The sequence below is a fragment of the Rana temporaria genome, chromosome 9 (genome assembly GCF_905171775.1).
Source record: "Rana temporaria chromosome 9, aRanTem1.1, whole genome shotgun sequence".
NCBI lineage: Eukaryota > Metazoa > Chordata > Amphibia > Anura > Ranidae > Rana > Rana temporaria.
Genome location: NC_053497.1, coordinates 91,155,435 through 91,173,294, shown reverse-complemented (window position 1 = coordinate 91,173,294; position 17,860 = coordinate 91,155,435). Strand labels below are relative to the sequence as shown.

Here is a 17,860-nt window from a genome sequence, read left to right as displayed (position 1 = left end):
ACTCTATCCAAAAGTTTTGAAGTTTTGACTGGCGATTTTTAAAGCCCCGTACACACTATTAGATTTTCTGCAGATTTTTGTCTTCAGACTTACCAAAAACATATAATATGAGGTCAAACCTTAAGCGTTTCAATTTGTATGGAATCAGGCAGGTCCTTGCACTACATGGTTTTGGTAAATCTGAAGACAAAAATCTGCAGAAAATCAAAGTCACACGCAAATACAGTGTGACATAAAAAGTTGCAACAATGCCCATTTTATTCCCTAGGGCAGTGATGGCAAACCTTGGCACCCCAGATGTTTTGGAACTACATTTCCCATCATGCTCATGCACTCTGAAGTGTAGTTGAGCATCATGGGAAATGTAGTTCCAAAACATCTGGGGTGCTAAGGTTTGCCATCACTGCCCTAGGGTCTCTGCTTAAAAAAACATATATAACGTTTGGGGGTTCTAAGTAATTTTCTAGAAAATAAAATATGATTTTTACATGTAGGAGCAAAGCGACAGAATAGGCCCGGATGGGAAGTAGTTAGTTTTCACATGACCCCCCTTCCCTCAGTGTACACATAGATAGCAATGTACTTGTGTATCTTTATAGAGAAGATTTCACTACAAAATACACTAGTACATTTAAAAACATTACTCCAGTATGTACCAACATTGAAGTGTATGTTTCATGTCAAAATACAAGCTTGTCAGTTACTCTCAACAAAGCTTATCAGTCAGTTTACCAGAGTGTTTGACGAAACTGATAGAAGCTGACAAAGTGTGTTTTAAAAAAGAATGGGTACTGACAATTTCCTCGCTTGCTCCCTCTCTAACTTTCCTTGTCACATCCTGTCTGCAAAATTTGTGTTTCCTGCTATTGTGTTCCTTCAAGCCATTTATATAACAGTATATTTAACTGTCTGTTGGCCCACTCACACAACACTTACCATTTTTTCTTCATATTCAGGATCCACTTCCTTTTCAGGACGCTGAGCTTTAGGAGGGAGTTTCAGCTGAAAGGGGGGGTCATTTTTCTAAAAGAAGATCATTTAAAAGAGAATTACACATTACAATGTACAAAGCAACAACACATTAAAACTGAATTACAGGTTTGTTTGTTTTTTTGCATGGTTACATTTGTCCAGTTTCATACTTCCTGTCCTAGGGTGGCAATGCAGCTCCTCGATAAATACAGCGGGGAAAGTAATTATTTGATCAGTTTTTGTACATTTGCCAACTTATATAGAAATTAAGGATCTATCATTTTTATCACAGGTGTATTTTAAAGTATAGAGACAGAATATAAACCAAAAATCCAGAAAAAACACGATACAAATGTTATAAATTGAGTTGCAGTTCAGTGAGTAAAATAATAGGATTTTTGTACTCACCGTAAAATCCTTTTCTCTGAGTTCATGGACGGACACAGCAGTAATCTTGACAAAGTGGGTATTAGCCTTCATTCAGGAGTGACTAGGCAGAAACTTGTAGAAAGTGTTAAACACATCATACCCAATACAGCACCGCCTAGGGGGCGGTCCCTCTGGGTATAACCCCTCTCTCTGCATCTCGCAGCTCAGTTCGTCAAAAAGCAGTACAAACTTAAAAAGGAGGAGTGGGTGCTGTGTTCGTCCATGAACTCAGAGAAAAGGATTTTATGATGAGTACAAAAATCCTATTTTCTCTTTTCGTCTTTCGTTTCTCTTTCTTCCCAAAGCAGTATCAAAAATCGAGGGGTGGGAACAGCATTAAAACAAAAACTTCACCCCAAACCAAAAACAGAGCTCCTCAATGGAGGAGTTGCAACTCTGAACAGCCGCCTGAAAACCTTTGCGGCCGAAAGAAGCATCCGAAGATGCACTCACATCAACCTTGTAGAATTTAGTGAAAGTGTGAACGGACAACCAATTCGCCGCCTTACACACCTGGGAAACGGACGCTTGATGTCGAAAAGCCCAAGAGGCACCTATTGCCCTGGTCCAATGCGCCGTGACAGGAAAGGGGAGCGCCCGACCCTTTATGGTGTAAGCCTGAATCATGATCTGTCGGATCCACCTCGAGATGGTGGCCGACGGGACCACCAGGCCCTTCTTGGGACCAGCCACAGAAACAAACATTGAGTCTGACCTCCGGAACGGAGCAGTAGCAGATAAGTATACTCTCAGAGCTCGGACAACGTCCAAGGACTGCAACGCCACCTCTTTATGATGCGATGGACAAGGACACAAGGCTGGAAGTACAATGTCCTCATTGAGATGGAAGGCCGAAACGACCCTAGGAAGAAAAGAAGGCTGTGGACGCAGCACCACCTTATCCTTGTGGAAGACCAGATAGGGAGCCTTGCATGACAAGGCTGCCAGCTCAGAAACCTGTCTAACTGACGTAACAGCCACCAAAAAGACCACTTTCTGAGAAAGTGTCAACAAGGGAATCTACCCAATGTTTTCAAACGGTGGTTTCTGAAGCACCGAGAGGACCAGGTTCAGGTCCCACGGAGGTAGTTGAGGACAGACCGGAGGGGCCACATGCCGAACCCCCTGCACAAACGTACTCACCAGAGAGTGAGCTGCCAGGGGTCGTGGAAAAAGACAGTCAGGGCAGAAATCTGCTCCTTAATCGTACTTAAGGCAAGCTTTTGGTCCACCCCCTGCTGTAATAACAGCAGGACTCTGAAAACCAAATAAGTACGTGGATTCCACCTCATTTCCTCACAAATGGATCCAAGTGCGATGGTAAATCTTCCTAGAGGATAACTTCCGAGCCCTCCTCATGGTAGAAAGCACTAAATCCGACAGGCCCCAGTCTCTTGGCACCTGGCTTTCAATAGCCATGCCGTTAAAGCCAGTGACTGTAAAGCAGGATAAGTATGGGACCTTGCGACAGCAGGTCCTCTCTCAGCGGTAGACGCCAAGGGACGTCTGCTACTAGACGCACTAGGTTGGCGTACCAAGGACGCCAAGGCCTATCCGGAGCAATTAGAATCATTGGAATCCCCTCTGCCTCCACTCTGTGAAGCAGATGAGGAAGAAGCTTCAGGAGAAGGAAGGCATAGATTAGCGGATACTGACCCCACGGTGCAAATAACGCATCCATCGCGTCTGCCCATGGGTCTCTTGACCTGGCCACAAACCTCAATACCTTTCGATTGAGTCGAGAAGCCAGGAGATCTACGTCCAGCTCGCCCCATCTTTGGCACAGGAGCTGAAACACATCCGGGTGTAGAGACTATTCTCCTTGGTCCAGCATCTGGCGACTCAGGTAGTCCGCCTGCCAGTTTTCCACGCCGTGTATACGTCCGAGAGGGCCAGTACGCTCTTTTCTGCCCACCTCAGGATGCAAGCGACCTCCGACGCTCTAGCCGAGTTTCTTGTTCCTCCTTGATAGTTGACATACGCCACCACCATGGCGTTGTCAAACTGGATCATGACTGGGCGCCCCTGTAGCCTCTGAGACCACATGGAGAGGCAAAGCCAGATCGCCCGAAGTTTAAGGACATTGATCGGCAGGTGGGATTCCACCGGAGTCCAGCGATCCTGGGCCGACTGAACACCCCAGACTCCCCCCAACCGGTAAGGCTGGTGTCCGTCGTGATCACCATCCAGTGAAAAGGAAGGAACGATTTCCCGGACAGAAGTGCCGGTGATGTCAGCCACCAAACCAGAGAGGTCCTGACTAGGTGGCTCACCCGGATTTGACAATCCAGGGACAATGGGCACTTGTTCCATCTGGACAGAATTTCCTTCTGCAACACTCGAGTGTGAAACTGAGCATACGGTACCGCCTCAAAGGAGGCTACCATGAGACCCAGGACTCGCATGCAAAAATGGAATGACGACCATCCTTAGGATGTCAGCTGCCACTTCCCCAGGGGACATGTATCAATGCAAAAAAAGTTTGAAAAACTGCAGTTTTTTTGGGAGCAGTGATTTTAATAATGCTTAAAGCGAAACAATAAAAGTGAAATATTCCTTTACATTTCGTACCGGGGGGGGGGGTATAGTATGCCTGTAAAGTAGCGCTTGTTTCCCGTGCTTAGAACTGTAATTTCTGAAGGAAAAAAAGTCATTTAAACTACAGAGAAAAGTCATTCATTAAAAAAAAAACGCCTGGGGGTCCCCCCAAATTCAATTACCAGGCCCTTCAAGTTTGGTATGGATATTAAGGGGAACACTGCATCAAATTTAAAAAAAATATGTTGGGTTCCCCCTAAATATCCATTCCAGACCCTTCATGTCTGGTATGGATTTTAAGGGGAACTCCACCCCAATTTTTTTTTTTTCAAATGGCGTGGAGTTCCCCCCAAAAATCCACACCAGACCCTTTATCCGAGCACACAACCTGGCAGGCTGCAGGAAAAGAGGGGGACGAGAGTGCGCCCCCCTCCTGAACCATACCAGGCCACATGCCCTCAACATTGGGAGGATGCTTTGGGGGTCTGTGACCCCTCAAAGCACCATGTCCCCATGTTGATGGGGACAAGGGTCTCATCCCCACAACCCTTGCCCAGTGGTTGTGGGGGTCTGCGGGCGGGGGGCTTATCAGAATCTGGAAGACCCTTTAACAAAGGGGACCCACAGATCCTGCCCCCCCATGTGAATTGGTAATGGGGTACATTGTACCTCTACCATTTCACAAAGAAAGTGTAACAATTGTAAAAAAAAATACACAGACACCGTTGGGAAAGTTTGGGAAAAAAAAAAAAGATTCCAGCGGTGGTAATTCACTCTCAGTCTCCGCTCCAACGCTGACGATGGGTGATCTCCTCTCCGGGGTCCAGCGATGAGAAGATCTCCTCTTCATCCAGGTCCAGGATACAGCAATGAGATGTCCATCCAGCGCACGCATCCACCGGGAATGACTCGGCTTCAGCCAATGACAGCTCTTATGCGTTACATCAGAGGGGACGGGGTCACTCGCACGTCACTGTGAAAGCCTAGGCTTTCCCTTGCGTCAGAGGGGGACGGGGTCACGTGACGGGTGGCCCCGCCCTCACCTACATAAGAGCTGTCACTGGCTGAAGCTGCGTCATTCCCGGGCTGTCTTCGGTGGAGACAGGTGATGCGTGCGCTGGATGGACATCTCTTCGCTGGATCCTGGAACTGGATGAAGAGGAGATCTTCTCATCGCTGGACCCCGGAGAGGAGATCACCCATCGCAGGATACCGGCAGCGTTGGAGCGGAGACCAAGAGTGGATTACCACCGCTGGAATATTTTTTTTAATAAAGCACATTCCCAACGGTGTCTGTGTTTTTTTTTACAATTGTTACACTTTCTTTGTGAAATTATAGAGGTACAATGTACCCCATTACCAATTCACATGGGGGGGGAAAGATCTGGGGGTCCCCTTTGTTAAAGGGTCTTCCAAAATCTGATAAGCCACCCGCCTGCAGACCCCCCACAACCACCGGGGACAAGGGATGAGGCCCTTGTCCCCATCAACATGGGGACATGGTGCTTTGAGGGGTCACAGACCCCCAAAGCATCCTCCCAATGTTGAGGGCATGTGGCCTGGTACGGTTCAGGAGGGGGGGCGCTCTCTCGCCCCCCTCTTTTCTTGCGGCCTGCCAGGTTGCGTGCTCGGATAAAGGGTGTGGTGTGGATTTTTGGGGGGAACTATACGCCATTTTTTATTTATTATTTGGGGTGGAGTTCCCCTTAAAATCCATACCAGACCTGAAGGGTCTGGAATGAATATTTGGGGGGAACCCCACGTAATTTTTTTTTTTATTTGACGCGGGGTTCCCCTTTAATATCCATACCAGACCTGAAGGGCCTGGTAATTGAATTTGGGGGGACCTCACGCATTTTTTTTTATGAATGACTTTTGTCTGTATTGCCGGGAGCCGACAATTCATTATAGCCGCGAGTGATTTTAAATGACTTTTTTTCCTTCAGAAATGACACTTTGTGCAGGGACAGTTCTAAGCACGGGAAACAAGCGCTGCTTTACAGGCATACTATACACCCCCTAGGTACGAAATTTAAAGGAATATTTCACTTTTTTGTTTCACTTTAAGCATTATTAAAATCACTGCTCCCTTTAAAGGGCAAATCCATTAGGGCCTTCTTGGAAGATTGGTCCGCAGACCAACACTTAAGCCAAAGTAGACGGCGTAACACCACCGCATAGCTTGAGGCTCTTGCCAGCAGAGGAATAGTGTCCAAGGCTGACTTGCAGACAAATTTTAGGCCCTGTACCAACTGGTCGGCCAGAGCTACCTCGTCCGAGGGAGCCTGACATGCTTTTAACCCATTGTGCAGCATCTTTGCCCATTTAGTGAGTGTCTGAGACACCAGGGCCCCAACCATCGTTGGACGCACAGCCAAGCCCACCACCGCGTATAGGTTGTGGGTGACCACCTCAGCCTTCTTGTCCGCAGGGTACTTGAAAGCAGGAACCCCTTCCACCGGTATCGTGGTTACCTTGTTTAATCTGGACACAGGAGGGTCCACTATTGGAGGAGAGGTCCATTTTTCAGGAAACTCTCCTCAAGAGGGTAACGCAAATTTTTAGGGACTGAAAAAACCTTCTGTGGTTTGTCCCACTCCTTATATAAAAGTTTATCTAAATAGGACACACAAGGAAACACCTTAGCAGTGCGGGTCGGCTTATGGAACCCGAAAGGGACCGACTCCTCTGTTGCTTCTGCATACTCCTCTATATTTAGAGTATCTCACACTGTGGTGATAAGGTCACCTACCAGAGCCTTTTCGCATGCTGACCCGGACCCAGAGTCATCCTCACTGTCCGGCCGGTCTTGGTCCGCATTCTCAGATACATCAGAGCCAGGGTCATGAGCCATAGCTGGACCCGGCTCTGTATCAGAGTTGTCCCCAGAAGATGGTGGGGGCGCTTTTTACCACCCGTGTTCCCACACGTCGCTTCCACCTTGGCATCAAAAGCCTCCAGGATCGCCGACATAGCATCCACCGATACATCGGGTGCAGGGGCATCAATTGATAACTCAGGTGTTTCAGGGAAAAGGGGTCTGCTTCTGCACCCAAGCTGACCCCCACAGGGACTCCAAGGCAAGGTACAACAACCCACCCTCCTAGCTGCCACAGAGACGAGGGGCTCACCCCCCAGAGGACTCACCACCCTAGAACAGTACCGAACAGCTGCCGTCCGCTTCTACTTGAGCTGCTTCTCCTTGCAGCTGCCTGTGTAAGTCTGACCACTCCGCAGCGTGTGTCTGTAAGCTTGCCCCATTTAAATGCTCCTCTAGAGGCCAAAAACCACCGCAAAATGGCCGCCGTACTATGAAAACGGCATGGACCGGGAGAAAATGGCCACCGAGCAGCAGATAGAGGCCAAACACAGCATGGACCACAAGAAAATAGCCGTCGAATGGCAGATAGAAGCCAAACACAGCTCGAGCCACAAGAAAATGGCTGTCGAGTGGCAGATAGAGGTCAAAACACAGCACAGACCACAAGAAAATGGCCACCGAGCGGTAGATAGAGGCCAAACAGGCGTCGCCAAAATGGCCACCGACAGCATGGAGGGAAAACACACAGGTAAGCAAAACTGACACTCTCTATGGCAGCTTAGCACCCCGTAAGCGGACGTACAGCGCAGTCTCGCCACAGATGGAGCCCCCCAGGTGAACCCCCTGGCCTCAGCAGCCAGCCTAGCTCCCAGAGCCCAGGGAGGAGGGAAAGAAGGATGGAACCCCCTACTCAACCTCCCCGGGAATGTCCAGCTATGTCCTCCTGCCAAAGCAGGGGATTACTACTTACCCTTCCTGCATGGATTATGCTGGAAGCATCACAGACAGACCATCCTCCGCATGGTTATGGAGGTGATTTTCGGCCCGTAACGCTGTGACTCGGCCATATAGACCGGTCATATGTGTGCCCTTGAGCATGTAACTCACCGGCCACCCGTAGAGCGATGGGCATGTCGTGGACGACCCAGTGTGTAGCTAAGGTCGGCACACGCTCCATGGCCGAAACTGGGGAGACTACAAGGATCTGGGATCCAGCCTGTCACCCAGTCGGCAGTTGATCGCAGATCACAGGAACAACAAAACAAAAAAAATTAATTCAATTTAGAAATAAGCCTCCAGGCCTATGGGCCCGAAGGGAGCCATGTCTTTCTCCTTTGCTAGGCAGAAATAAACTGAGCTGAGCTGCGAGATGCAGAGAGAGGGGTTATACCCAGAGGGACCTCCCCCTGGGTGGTACTGTATTGGGCGTGATGTGTTTAACACTTTCTACAAGTTTCTGCCTAGTCACTCCTGAATGAAGGCCAATACCCACTTTGTCAAGATTACTGCTGTATAAAAAGAAAATAAATCAGTGCAAAAATGACAAATGAACCCCTGTATAGCAGCTGAACACCAGGGTCAATAATCACGAAAAATCCCTGTAGAGAAACAAATACAGATGGTGCAGCGCTCAAATAAAATAATAAAAGATGACTAGAAAGTCCATAAAATCGCAGTACACCTCCAGTGAGTGCCAATGTAGACAGACAGATGACTGTGTAGGTAACTTCACACGTGCTAGACACACATCCACCACCACATGAAATGGTCTCTCACCTCTCCAACTGGACCCTTTGATTATGGAGGGTCAAATGCGCTTTATGTGTAAATATCAGCAAATCTAGCAGTAGTAGAGACGTCACAGAGAAACCGATAGGTCATCCCAGGTCAGGTAATAAACAAATGCCAAAACATAGTGCTCTCCGTTTGGATAAATGATTTAATCGTAATAAAATATAAAAACCACTCACAATGAAGGCACCACGATCGGTGCCGATGTATACAGCGTGTATGTTGAGCAAAGTGATAGAAGCGGGTGACGTCACAACGCTCCTTCCGTACGCGGGGACTTCTTCAGCGGTGAAGGAGGCGTTACTGCTGTGTCAGTCCATGAACTCAGAGAAAAGTATTTGATACCCAGGCAAAACATGACTTAGTACTTGGTGGAGAAACCACTTGTTGGCAAGCACAGAGGTAAGACGTTTCTTGTAGTTGGTCACCATGTTTGTAAAGATCTCTGGAGGGATTTTGGTCCACTCTTCTTTATAGATCTTCTCTAAATCTTTAAGGTTTCTTGGCTGTTGCTTGGTAACTGGAAGTTTCAGCTCCCTCCATACATTTTCTATAGGATTAGGGTCTGGAGACTGGCTAGGCCACTCCATGACGTTAATGTGCTTCTTCTTGAGCAACTCCTTTGTTGCCTTGGCGATATGTTTAGGGTCATTGTCATGCTGGAAGACCCATCTTCAGTGTTCTGGGAGAAGAAGGTTCTCATTCAAGATTTTACAATATGGCCCTGTCCATTGGCCCCTCAATGCGACAAAGTTGGCCTGTACCTTTAGCAGAGAAACAGCCCCAAAGCATCATGTTTCCACCTCTGTGCTTGACTGTAGGGATGGTGTTCTTAGAGTCATAGTCAGCTTTTTTCTTCCTGTAAACACAGCGAGTCGAGTTAAAGGGGTTGTAAACCCTCACGTTTTCTTACCTTAATGCATCCTATGAATTTAGGTGAAAAAATTTCTGTCACTGACTGGGCCCCCAGCCCCCCCCCCCCCCTGTTTTACTCACCTGAGTCCTGTATTCCCCCGCCGAAGACGTGCTCTTCCTCTCTGCCAGGGGTTCTTGGGTCTTGATTGAATAGATTGTTAGCAGCACAGCCATTGGCTCCCACTGCTGTCAATCAAATCCAATGACACAGGGCCGAGTCCTGCATTCGGCGTCTATGGGCTCTGAATGCTGGACTCTGGACCGTGCTTGCAAGGTAAACCCCTGGGAGAGCGCTTCTCCTAGAGGGTTATACGATGCAGGGAGGAGCTACCAGCACCACCAAGGGACCCCAGAAGTAGAGGATCAGGGCCACTCTGTGCAAAACAAACTGCAAGGTAAGTATGACATGTTTGTTATTTAAAAAAAAAAGACTTACAATCATTTTTTAATGCCAAAGAGCACAATTTTGGTCTCATCTGACCACAGCACTTTCTCCCAATCCTTCTCTGAATGATTTAGATTAGGGGGTCAACCAGTATCGTTTTTTTCAGGGCCGATACCGATTTTTCAGCTGCCTATCAGGCCAATAGCCGATTTTAGATGCTGATATTCTTTACATGTAAAGTTTTTATTAAAAAATCCTTTTAAAAAAAAAATGGTATCACTTTTATTGCTGTCACAAGGAATGTAAACATCCCTTGTGACAGTAAAAGGCAGTGACAGATACTGCTCTGCCCTTCAAAGTATTTAAAACGGCAAGATCTGCCTTTTAAATACTTTCTATTTTTTTAAACTAGTGCCTTTAGGATGCCAGTAATCCGGCGATGTCAAGTGATGTCATGACACTGCATCCGGGTTATTAGGTCCAAAACCTGAACAAAGCCAATCTGGCTTTGTACAAATCTTCAGCCAGTCAGGGGGCGTGACGGCTGGTCCCTCGGGTCTCCCAGTGGGACAGGAGAGCACGGGCAGAGCAGCGGAAGGCAGCAGGAGAGGGGAGTGGGTAGGGGGGTACATCCCCTCCCGCTGCTTGTAATAACAGTCGAACGGCTGCTGAGTCACATCGGTTGTTATTACAAGAAAGCTGACCGCCCGTTTTAAAGAACGGTATTGGGTGGATGCCTGCAGCTGCATGCATTACCCCGGTACAACCACTTGAAATAATATAAGTAGCATCGGTAAGTTTGTGACCAATACTAATGCTTCAAAAAAAGTAAATATCGGCCGCACCGATAATCGGTCGACCCCTAATTTAGAGGTTTTCTGGCAAACTTCAGATGGGCCTGTACAAGTTCCTTCTTAAGGAGGGAAACTTTGCGGGCGCTTCAGGATTTCGATCCATGGCGGCGTATTGTGTTACCAATGGTTTGTTTGGTGACTGTGGTCCCAACTGCCTTGATCATTCACAAGCTCCTCTCCTGTAGTTTTGGGCTAATCCCTCACTTTTCTCATGATCATAGGTGTGCGCAGCCTATTGCATTAGGGTGTGCACCCTTAAGCTCAAACATACATGCATGTGTATGTGTCTACATATATATGACTGCGACACATTGATCTCCCTGTCAGTATAGTGAAAGAGAAGAGCACTTTTCTTATGGCAGAGCTGGTAAGAGGGAGATCTTTCCCATGTCCCTGCTACTACAAAGATTGAAAAACCCCAATGCACATGGGGAGATTAGGGTGTGCATGGGCACACCTGGCACACCCTGTGCGCATGCCTATGCTCATGATCATTCTTGCCCCATGAGGCTAAATCTTGCATGGAGCTCCAGGCCGAGGGCAATTGATGGTTATTTTGTATTTCTTCCATTTGCGAATAATTACTCCAACAGTTGTCTCCTCACCAAGCTTCTTGCTGATAGTCTTGTATCCCATTCCAGCCTTGTGCAGGTCTACAATCTTGTCTCTTAAGTCCTCTGACAGCTCTTTGGTCTTGCCCAAGATAGTGAGGTTTGAATGGAAGAAAGAGATTCTGTGGACAGTTGTCTTTTATACACATAACGTGTTGTCGTTAGGAGCACCTTCTTAAATTGACAGGACTAATCTGTGTATCACATGAGCACATACTGTAGCCAGTCTGAGGGAGCCAGAATTATTGCTGGTTGGCAGGGGATCAAATACTTATTTTACTCACTGAACTGCAACTCAATTTATAACATTTGTATCATGTGTTTTTTTCTGGATTTTGGTTGATATTCTGTCCCTGTCATTTAAAATACGGCTATGATAAAATTATAGACCCTTTTTTTGTGGGAGTCCCCTTTAATAAATAACCAGAGGTTAATAGGTAAATACGAACCCTCTCTCAGCCTAGCCACCCAAGGACCACAGTTATCGTGGTGGACCTTTTTTTTTTATAATCAAAGTTTTTTTATTATTATTAACAATATTACATACATTTTACATTCATTTACACATTGTTCCATCATTTACATATTAAACTTGAACATTGCAGGGAAAGTCTACAATTATCATATCAGTGATACCCCCTAACCCCACCCCCCCCCCCCCAAAAAAGAGAAGAAAACAAAAAAAAAAACAAAGGGAAGAAAATTTTCTATTCACTTCCCCTCCTCCTGATCTCCCCTCATTGTGGTGGGGGATGTCTGCTCCGTCCCCTCCCTCTACCTAAATCATTTATTCTCTTACTATATCTTTTTATACCCCAGAAGAAAGCAGAGAGGGAGAGAGAGGGGAAACCCACCATCCTACTTCCAAAGGACTACTCTTGCCCCCTGTGGCTATTCTTTTCTCTCTTTCCTCTTTCTTTTCCCATCCCCTTCTTCTTCTCCCTCCTCCTTCCCTTCCCTCCCCTCCCTACCCCTTTTCCCCCTTGTAAATATATTATGGTAAAAATTACCATTGTGTCTGCTATTTAACTATAAATCACTCGTGATTATGTTTATCGGACCTCTTCCCAGGCTATTGTATCAAAGTGCAAGTGATTGAGAAAAAACAAAAAACAAACACACCCCTCTTAAGAGGCCACTAATGGCCATGATGTTAATATAGATATATAGTTATATCTTGTGATAAAGAGAATGTCTTCAACTGTGTCTACTTTCCAGTGATCCCTGCCTCCCACTCTAAGTGACTTACCTATCTCCACCCCCCCCCCCACACACACACACACACACACACACACACAATGCCACCAGTGAGGTGAAGAAACCTAGGGAAAAATAAGAATATGGAAAGCAAAAAAAAAAAAAAAAAAGTTTTATAATGTCTTCTTGGTGACAGTGTACCACCTCTATCCTCATTCTGCTTTAAGGCTCTGCTCTCCCATAATCCCCACCTTATATGCACAATTCACATAGTAATATGCACGGTAAGATATACACTTTATAGGAATTTTAATTTCAGATAATAGACAACAACCACAGAGTCCAAGTACAGTATACAGTGGGGGTGGTGGATGGTGGAGTTGGATATGAGCAGGTCTGGAGTTAAAAGTGCCATGAGGGCAGGGCTGGACTGGGACAAAAATTTGGCCCTGGACTTCATCCAGACTGGCCCACTTTGACAGGTCTCTCCCACAGCGGCCGGACAACTCCCACACCCCTCCCAGCCACCCAAGCCCCCTCTCCCCCTTCACTAGCCATTTTACTTTATTAGAGTAGAACGGCTGTTACTGGTACTCTTATAGGCAATACCAGTGGGGAAGCTAGACATTATTTCTCCCAGGGCAAAGAATCAGTTTGGTGCCCCCCCCCCCTTATGGGACAAGATTAGGCAGAAGTGAGAAACTCCCAGGCCGCTGTCACTGAAGCCGGCCCACTGAGCCATCGGCCCACCGGGAAACTCCCTGTAGTCCCAATGGCCAGTCCATCCCTGATGAGGGGTCAGGGGTAGATGGCACAGATATGTGATAAAATGATACTAAGATAGCTTGGCCACCCATTGGAAAGTCTGTGGTTGTGAGACCAGAAACAGGCCCAGGGGAAATATAATATAAGGAGATGGAAAAAATATATATATATTTTTTATTGTAATAAGTATAAGGGTATATAAATCTAGTAAAGTTACATTATATTACATAACTATATAAATGGCTGGAGGAATATGGTCCAGAACTTAGCTTTCTTGCTATTTCCAACCCCCTCTCCACATTTTTCTCCACCTCAGAGAGGATGGATGTGTTGCGTGTGACCTCCGTAAATACTAAAGGACTTAATGTCCCTGAAAAATGGAGGATGCTTCTCAATGATTTGAAGCATGTGTCTTCAAACTATGGCCCTCCAGTTGTTCAGGAACTACAATTCCCATCATGCCTAGTCATGTCTGTGAATGTCAGAGTTTTACAATGCCTCATGGGATGTGTAGTTCCGCAACAGCTAGAGGGCCGTAGTTTGAGGATCCCTGATTTGAAGCGTTCACGGACTGATGTTGGGTTTGTGCAAGAAACTCATTTTAGGGCGGGTGGACTTCCTTTCATTCAGAACAGATTATTCCCTTGTGTATATAATGCCTCTAATCAAGGAGCAAAAACGAAAGGAGTTTCCATTCTGATCTCTAGTCTAATTTTTTGGTCTCTCACGGACAAATGCTCTGACCGGTACCTTTTTCTTAAAGGACATATTGGTGGCATTAAGGTCACGTTAGATACCATATATGCACCAAATGTACAAGATACCTTTCTTGGTAAAGTCCTTTTAAAGTTAATGGAGTTTGCAGAGGGAAAATTGATTCTCGGGGTATTCTAGATATCTCTATAGGACATATAATATGGTCCAACCATGCACCGGTTACGCTCCGTCTTTCTCTGTCTGGCTTGACCTACTTCCCGGACTGGCGCTGGTGCTTGAATGAAAGCTTATTACAGACTCCCGAAATTCGGGACGACCTGGTTAAAGAACTTACAGCGTATTTCCAGACAAATGACACTCCAGGGAGTGACCCGGGAATAGTGTGGCACACAAGGCAGTAATTTTGAGGGATCTTAATTAAACATGAATCCTGAAGAAGGCTTGAGAAGAAAAAAAAAATAGATTGAGGATATCCAGACTCTTGAATTACAACATAAGAGGACACCGGTATCCTCTTTGGGGAATGATCTCACCCATTTGAGGCGACAGATATCAGATCACCTTTGCTTCACAGCTAAAGAAGCAATACAATCCGGGAGAGCTATCATATGAATTTGGAGATAAATGTAGTAAACTGCTGGCTAGGAAACAACGTACGGTGTCGTACATACCCCATATAAAAAGGGAGTATCGGACAAATACTTTCCCTGCCGAAAGATATCGCTCAGGCGTTTGGGGAATATTACTCTTCTCTATATAACTTGGCATCGCCTTCCTCATCCCCTTATTCCTTGGAAGAATACCTTTCTTCTTCATGCTTGGCTCATCTGCCTTCCCCGGTTCGGTGCAATCTAGAAGCACCTATTTCTATTGAGGAACTACAAACAGTAGTGAAGACGGTTAAATCTGGGAAGGTATCTGGCCCTGACGGATTTACCATACAGTATTATAAGAGTCTCTTTCCGTTGCTAGGCCCATATATGATCAAAGAGTTTAATGCCCTGGGACACATGACCGCATTTCCCCCGGATGCACTTATGGCATATATTTCTGTTTTTCCATAATAAGGGAAAGACCCATCGGACTGTGGTAGCTACCGGCTGATCTCTTTACTCAATGTGGACCTAAAGCGTATTACTAAATTACTTGCCTCTCGCTGAACCTCAGCTCTCCCAGTTGATCCATATGGATCAAGTGGGCATTATTCCCTCTTGTGAAACGAGAGACAATACTAATAAGGTACTTAATTTGGTCCAACATGCTAATCAAACAACGACACCCTGCGTCTTTCTGAGTACTGGTGCAGAAAAAGCCTTTGATAGGGTAAATTGGACTTTTATGTTTGCAGTTTTAAAACATATGGGGCTGGGAGACCACATGCTACAGTGGATTGCAAGGATGTACTCAAAGCATTTTTCGATTTCAAATGGTACCCGTCATGGTTGTCCCCTTTCGCCCTTATTTGCTCCTGCGTTAAAGCCACTACTGAATAAAATTTGTCAAAACCATGATATTTTGGGGCTACAAGTAGGAGGTCACAATTATAAAGTTTCAGCTTATGCAGATGACCTGCCATTTTCGATGCCTAACCCGCATGTTTCGCTACCAAACCTTCTGAAGGAGATTGAATGGTATGGAGTTCTATCAAACTTAAAAATGAATTACACGAAATCTGAGGCCATGGGAGTTGCATTGCACTGTTCTGTGCGCAGTACTATACAATTTAATTTAAAATTCAAATGGACGTCTTCTGCTTTTCGCTGCAAATTTTTCACCATTACTAAGAACAGTAAGATCTTTGTTAGATAAATGGCGCCAAGGCATGCATTCTTGTTTTGGCCGATTTAACATTATTAAGATGAATAGCTTGCCCAAATTTTTGTATCTTTTTCAGGCATTACCCATTGTTATTCCTATGGCCTATTTCTGTCAAATCCGTGCCCTTTTTACAAAATTCATATGGAAGAGTAAACGCCCGAGGATTAGGAGATGTCTTCGGACACTGTCCAAGAGCATTGGTGGAGTGGCTGCCCCAGATGTATTTAAATACTATCAAGCAGCCTATCTTGGCAGAATAATTGACTGGTGCAAACACAGATATTATAAACTCTGGATGACCATAGAACAACAGTTTAGTCCTGTGCCCTTGAGTAGAGGAGCCCTATGGAGTTATGCAACCTTACCAGCCTCTCTCAAATTACATCCTACTTTAGGCCCTACACTGCGAATTGGCTCTAAGATCTGTCGGAAACATATGTTTTCCTCCACACAATTACATTTGTTTCCCATTCTAGGGAACCCTGGCTTTTCTCCAGGTTTAGAACTAGGAGAATTCGCCAGTCTTATGGAGAAGGGCTGTTTTCAAGCCCCACATTTTTTGACTTCTGATACTTGGCCTACGATAGATTCATTGACGCAACCGGGAGGACAGTTTGAAATACATTTGGCAGGCGTTGCAGGTACGTCACTACTTTAAATCTCTGGGATCACCAGTGAATTTTTGACGGAAGCGTACAAAATGTGAAATGTATTGTGAGGAAAAGGAACCTTTTTCCTGTACTATTTCTAAGATGTATGCCCTGTTAATAGCCCCCTCAGATGATTTTTTGATGCCGGGTCTAAGTGAATGGGAAAGAGACCTCAATAAGACTTAAACACCTGTTCAGCGTCAGAATATTATTTATCTTTCGTTGAAATCATCTACAATCGCAAATTCAGGAATCCAATTATACATTTTTAGCGCAATCCTTCACAATTTTTTTCCAGAAGCTTCGGACCGTTGCAGGTGTTGCCGAGAGGGACAAGGGACTTTATTTCATATCTTGTCCAAAGATTAGACAGTATTGGTTGGAGGTACAGAATATTTCTCAAAAATTCACAGATTTTACAATACCAGAGGACCCTGCCCTTTTCTTGCTTCATTGTTCACAAATCCCACTTCAGAAATATAAAAAAATCTGTGCTTTGCCATTTGGTGAATGCTGCTAAAGCCAGAATTACTTTGTGCTGGAAGGATTCTCGACCCCCCTCCATTGCTATGTAGCTTAACAAGGTCGGAAGCATTGGTGCCTTGGAGGACTTAGTGCTTACAGCTCAAGATAGAAGGGAACAATATACTAAAACGTGGTCTCCTTGGGACTCATTTGTATATTGGAAAGAAGGAAAGAAACTACTAGGGAGCTGTGCTGGGGAGTGAGGTCCTTCCCGCCATACTGTTAATTAATGCACGTAAGTAATACATCTTCTCTGGGACTTGTCTTTGTTCCTCGTTCCTTCCCTACTTCCTTTTTTATTAATTTTTATTTATTCCTTTTTTATTTATTGTTTTTCTTTTTTTTGTTTCTTGGATAAAAAGAACAGGAGAGCTGAATGGTCCATAGGAGTAAATCCTAGTACATTACTGGTAGTTATTTGCTAAAACACGAAAAACAAGAACGTGTCTTATTGATGTAGAAATATCGGTCCAGATTCTCTGTAGCCACACAGCAAATGGTTATGTGCAGTTAGGGACAAATGTAACTGCTGTTTTATCAACTACCTTTGTGAGTATTTGAGGGGGTTTTCATAAAAATATATTGATAGTGCTGCACTCACTTTTTGTCTTTTAGCGAGAATAATAGCCCTAAAAAAAAAAAAAAAAAAAATCTTACTATGCATTGCGCAATCATAGTTTATGTACCACTGTGCGGCATATGCACATATTTGCGCTTTTATGTGCATGAGTGTGGAGGCGAGGGTTCACATTTTTATTTAATCTGTTTTAATATTTTAAAAATGTAAACCCCTTTTTTCGCTAAATATTTTTGCTATGACAAGCTTTGAACCAGGAAATGATTGGAGTTGAGCACTTTAGGGTTCCCTGCTC

The 17,860-nt window shown here is 45.3% G+C and overlaps 1 protein-coding gene across 3 annotated transcripts in view; it reads right to left on the bottom strand.

Moving 5' to 3' along the window:
* LOC120913738 (probable global transcription activator SNF2L1) overlaps positions 1-17,860 on the bottom strand; it is a 241,285-nt gene that overhangs the window by 213,742 nt on the left and 9,683 nt on the right. For all 3 annotated transcript variants that reach the window (XM_040323922.1, XM_040323920.1, XM_040323921.1), the window contains exon 2: positions 937-1,023. In XM_040323922.1, the coding sequence (XP_040179856.1) occupies positions 937-1,023 (87 nt within the window). The remainder of the gene's footprint in view (positions 1-936; positions 1,024-17,860) is intronic.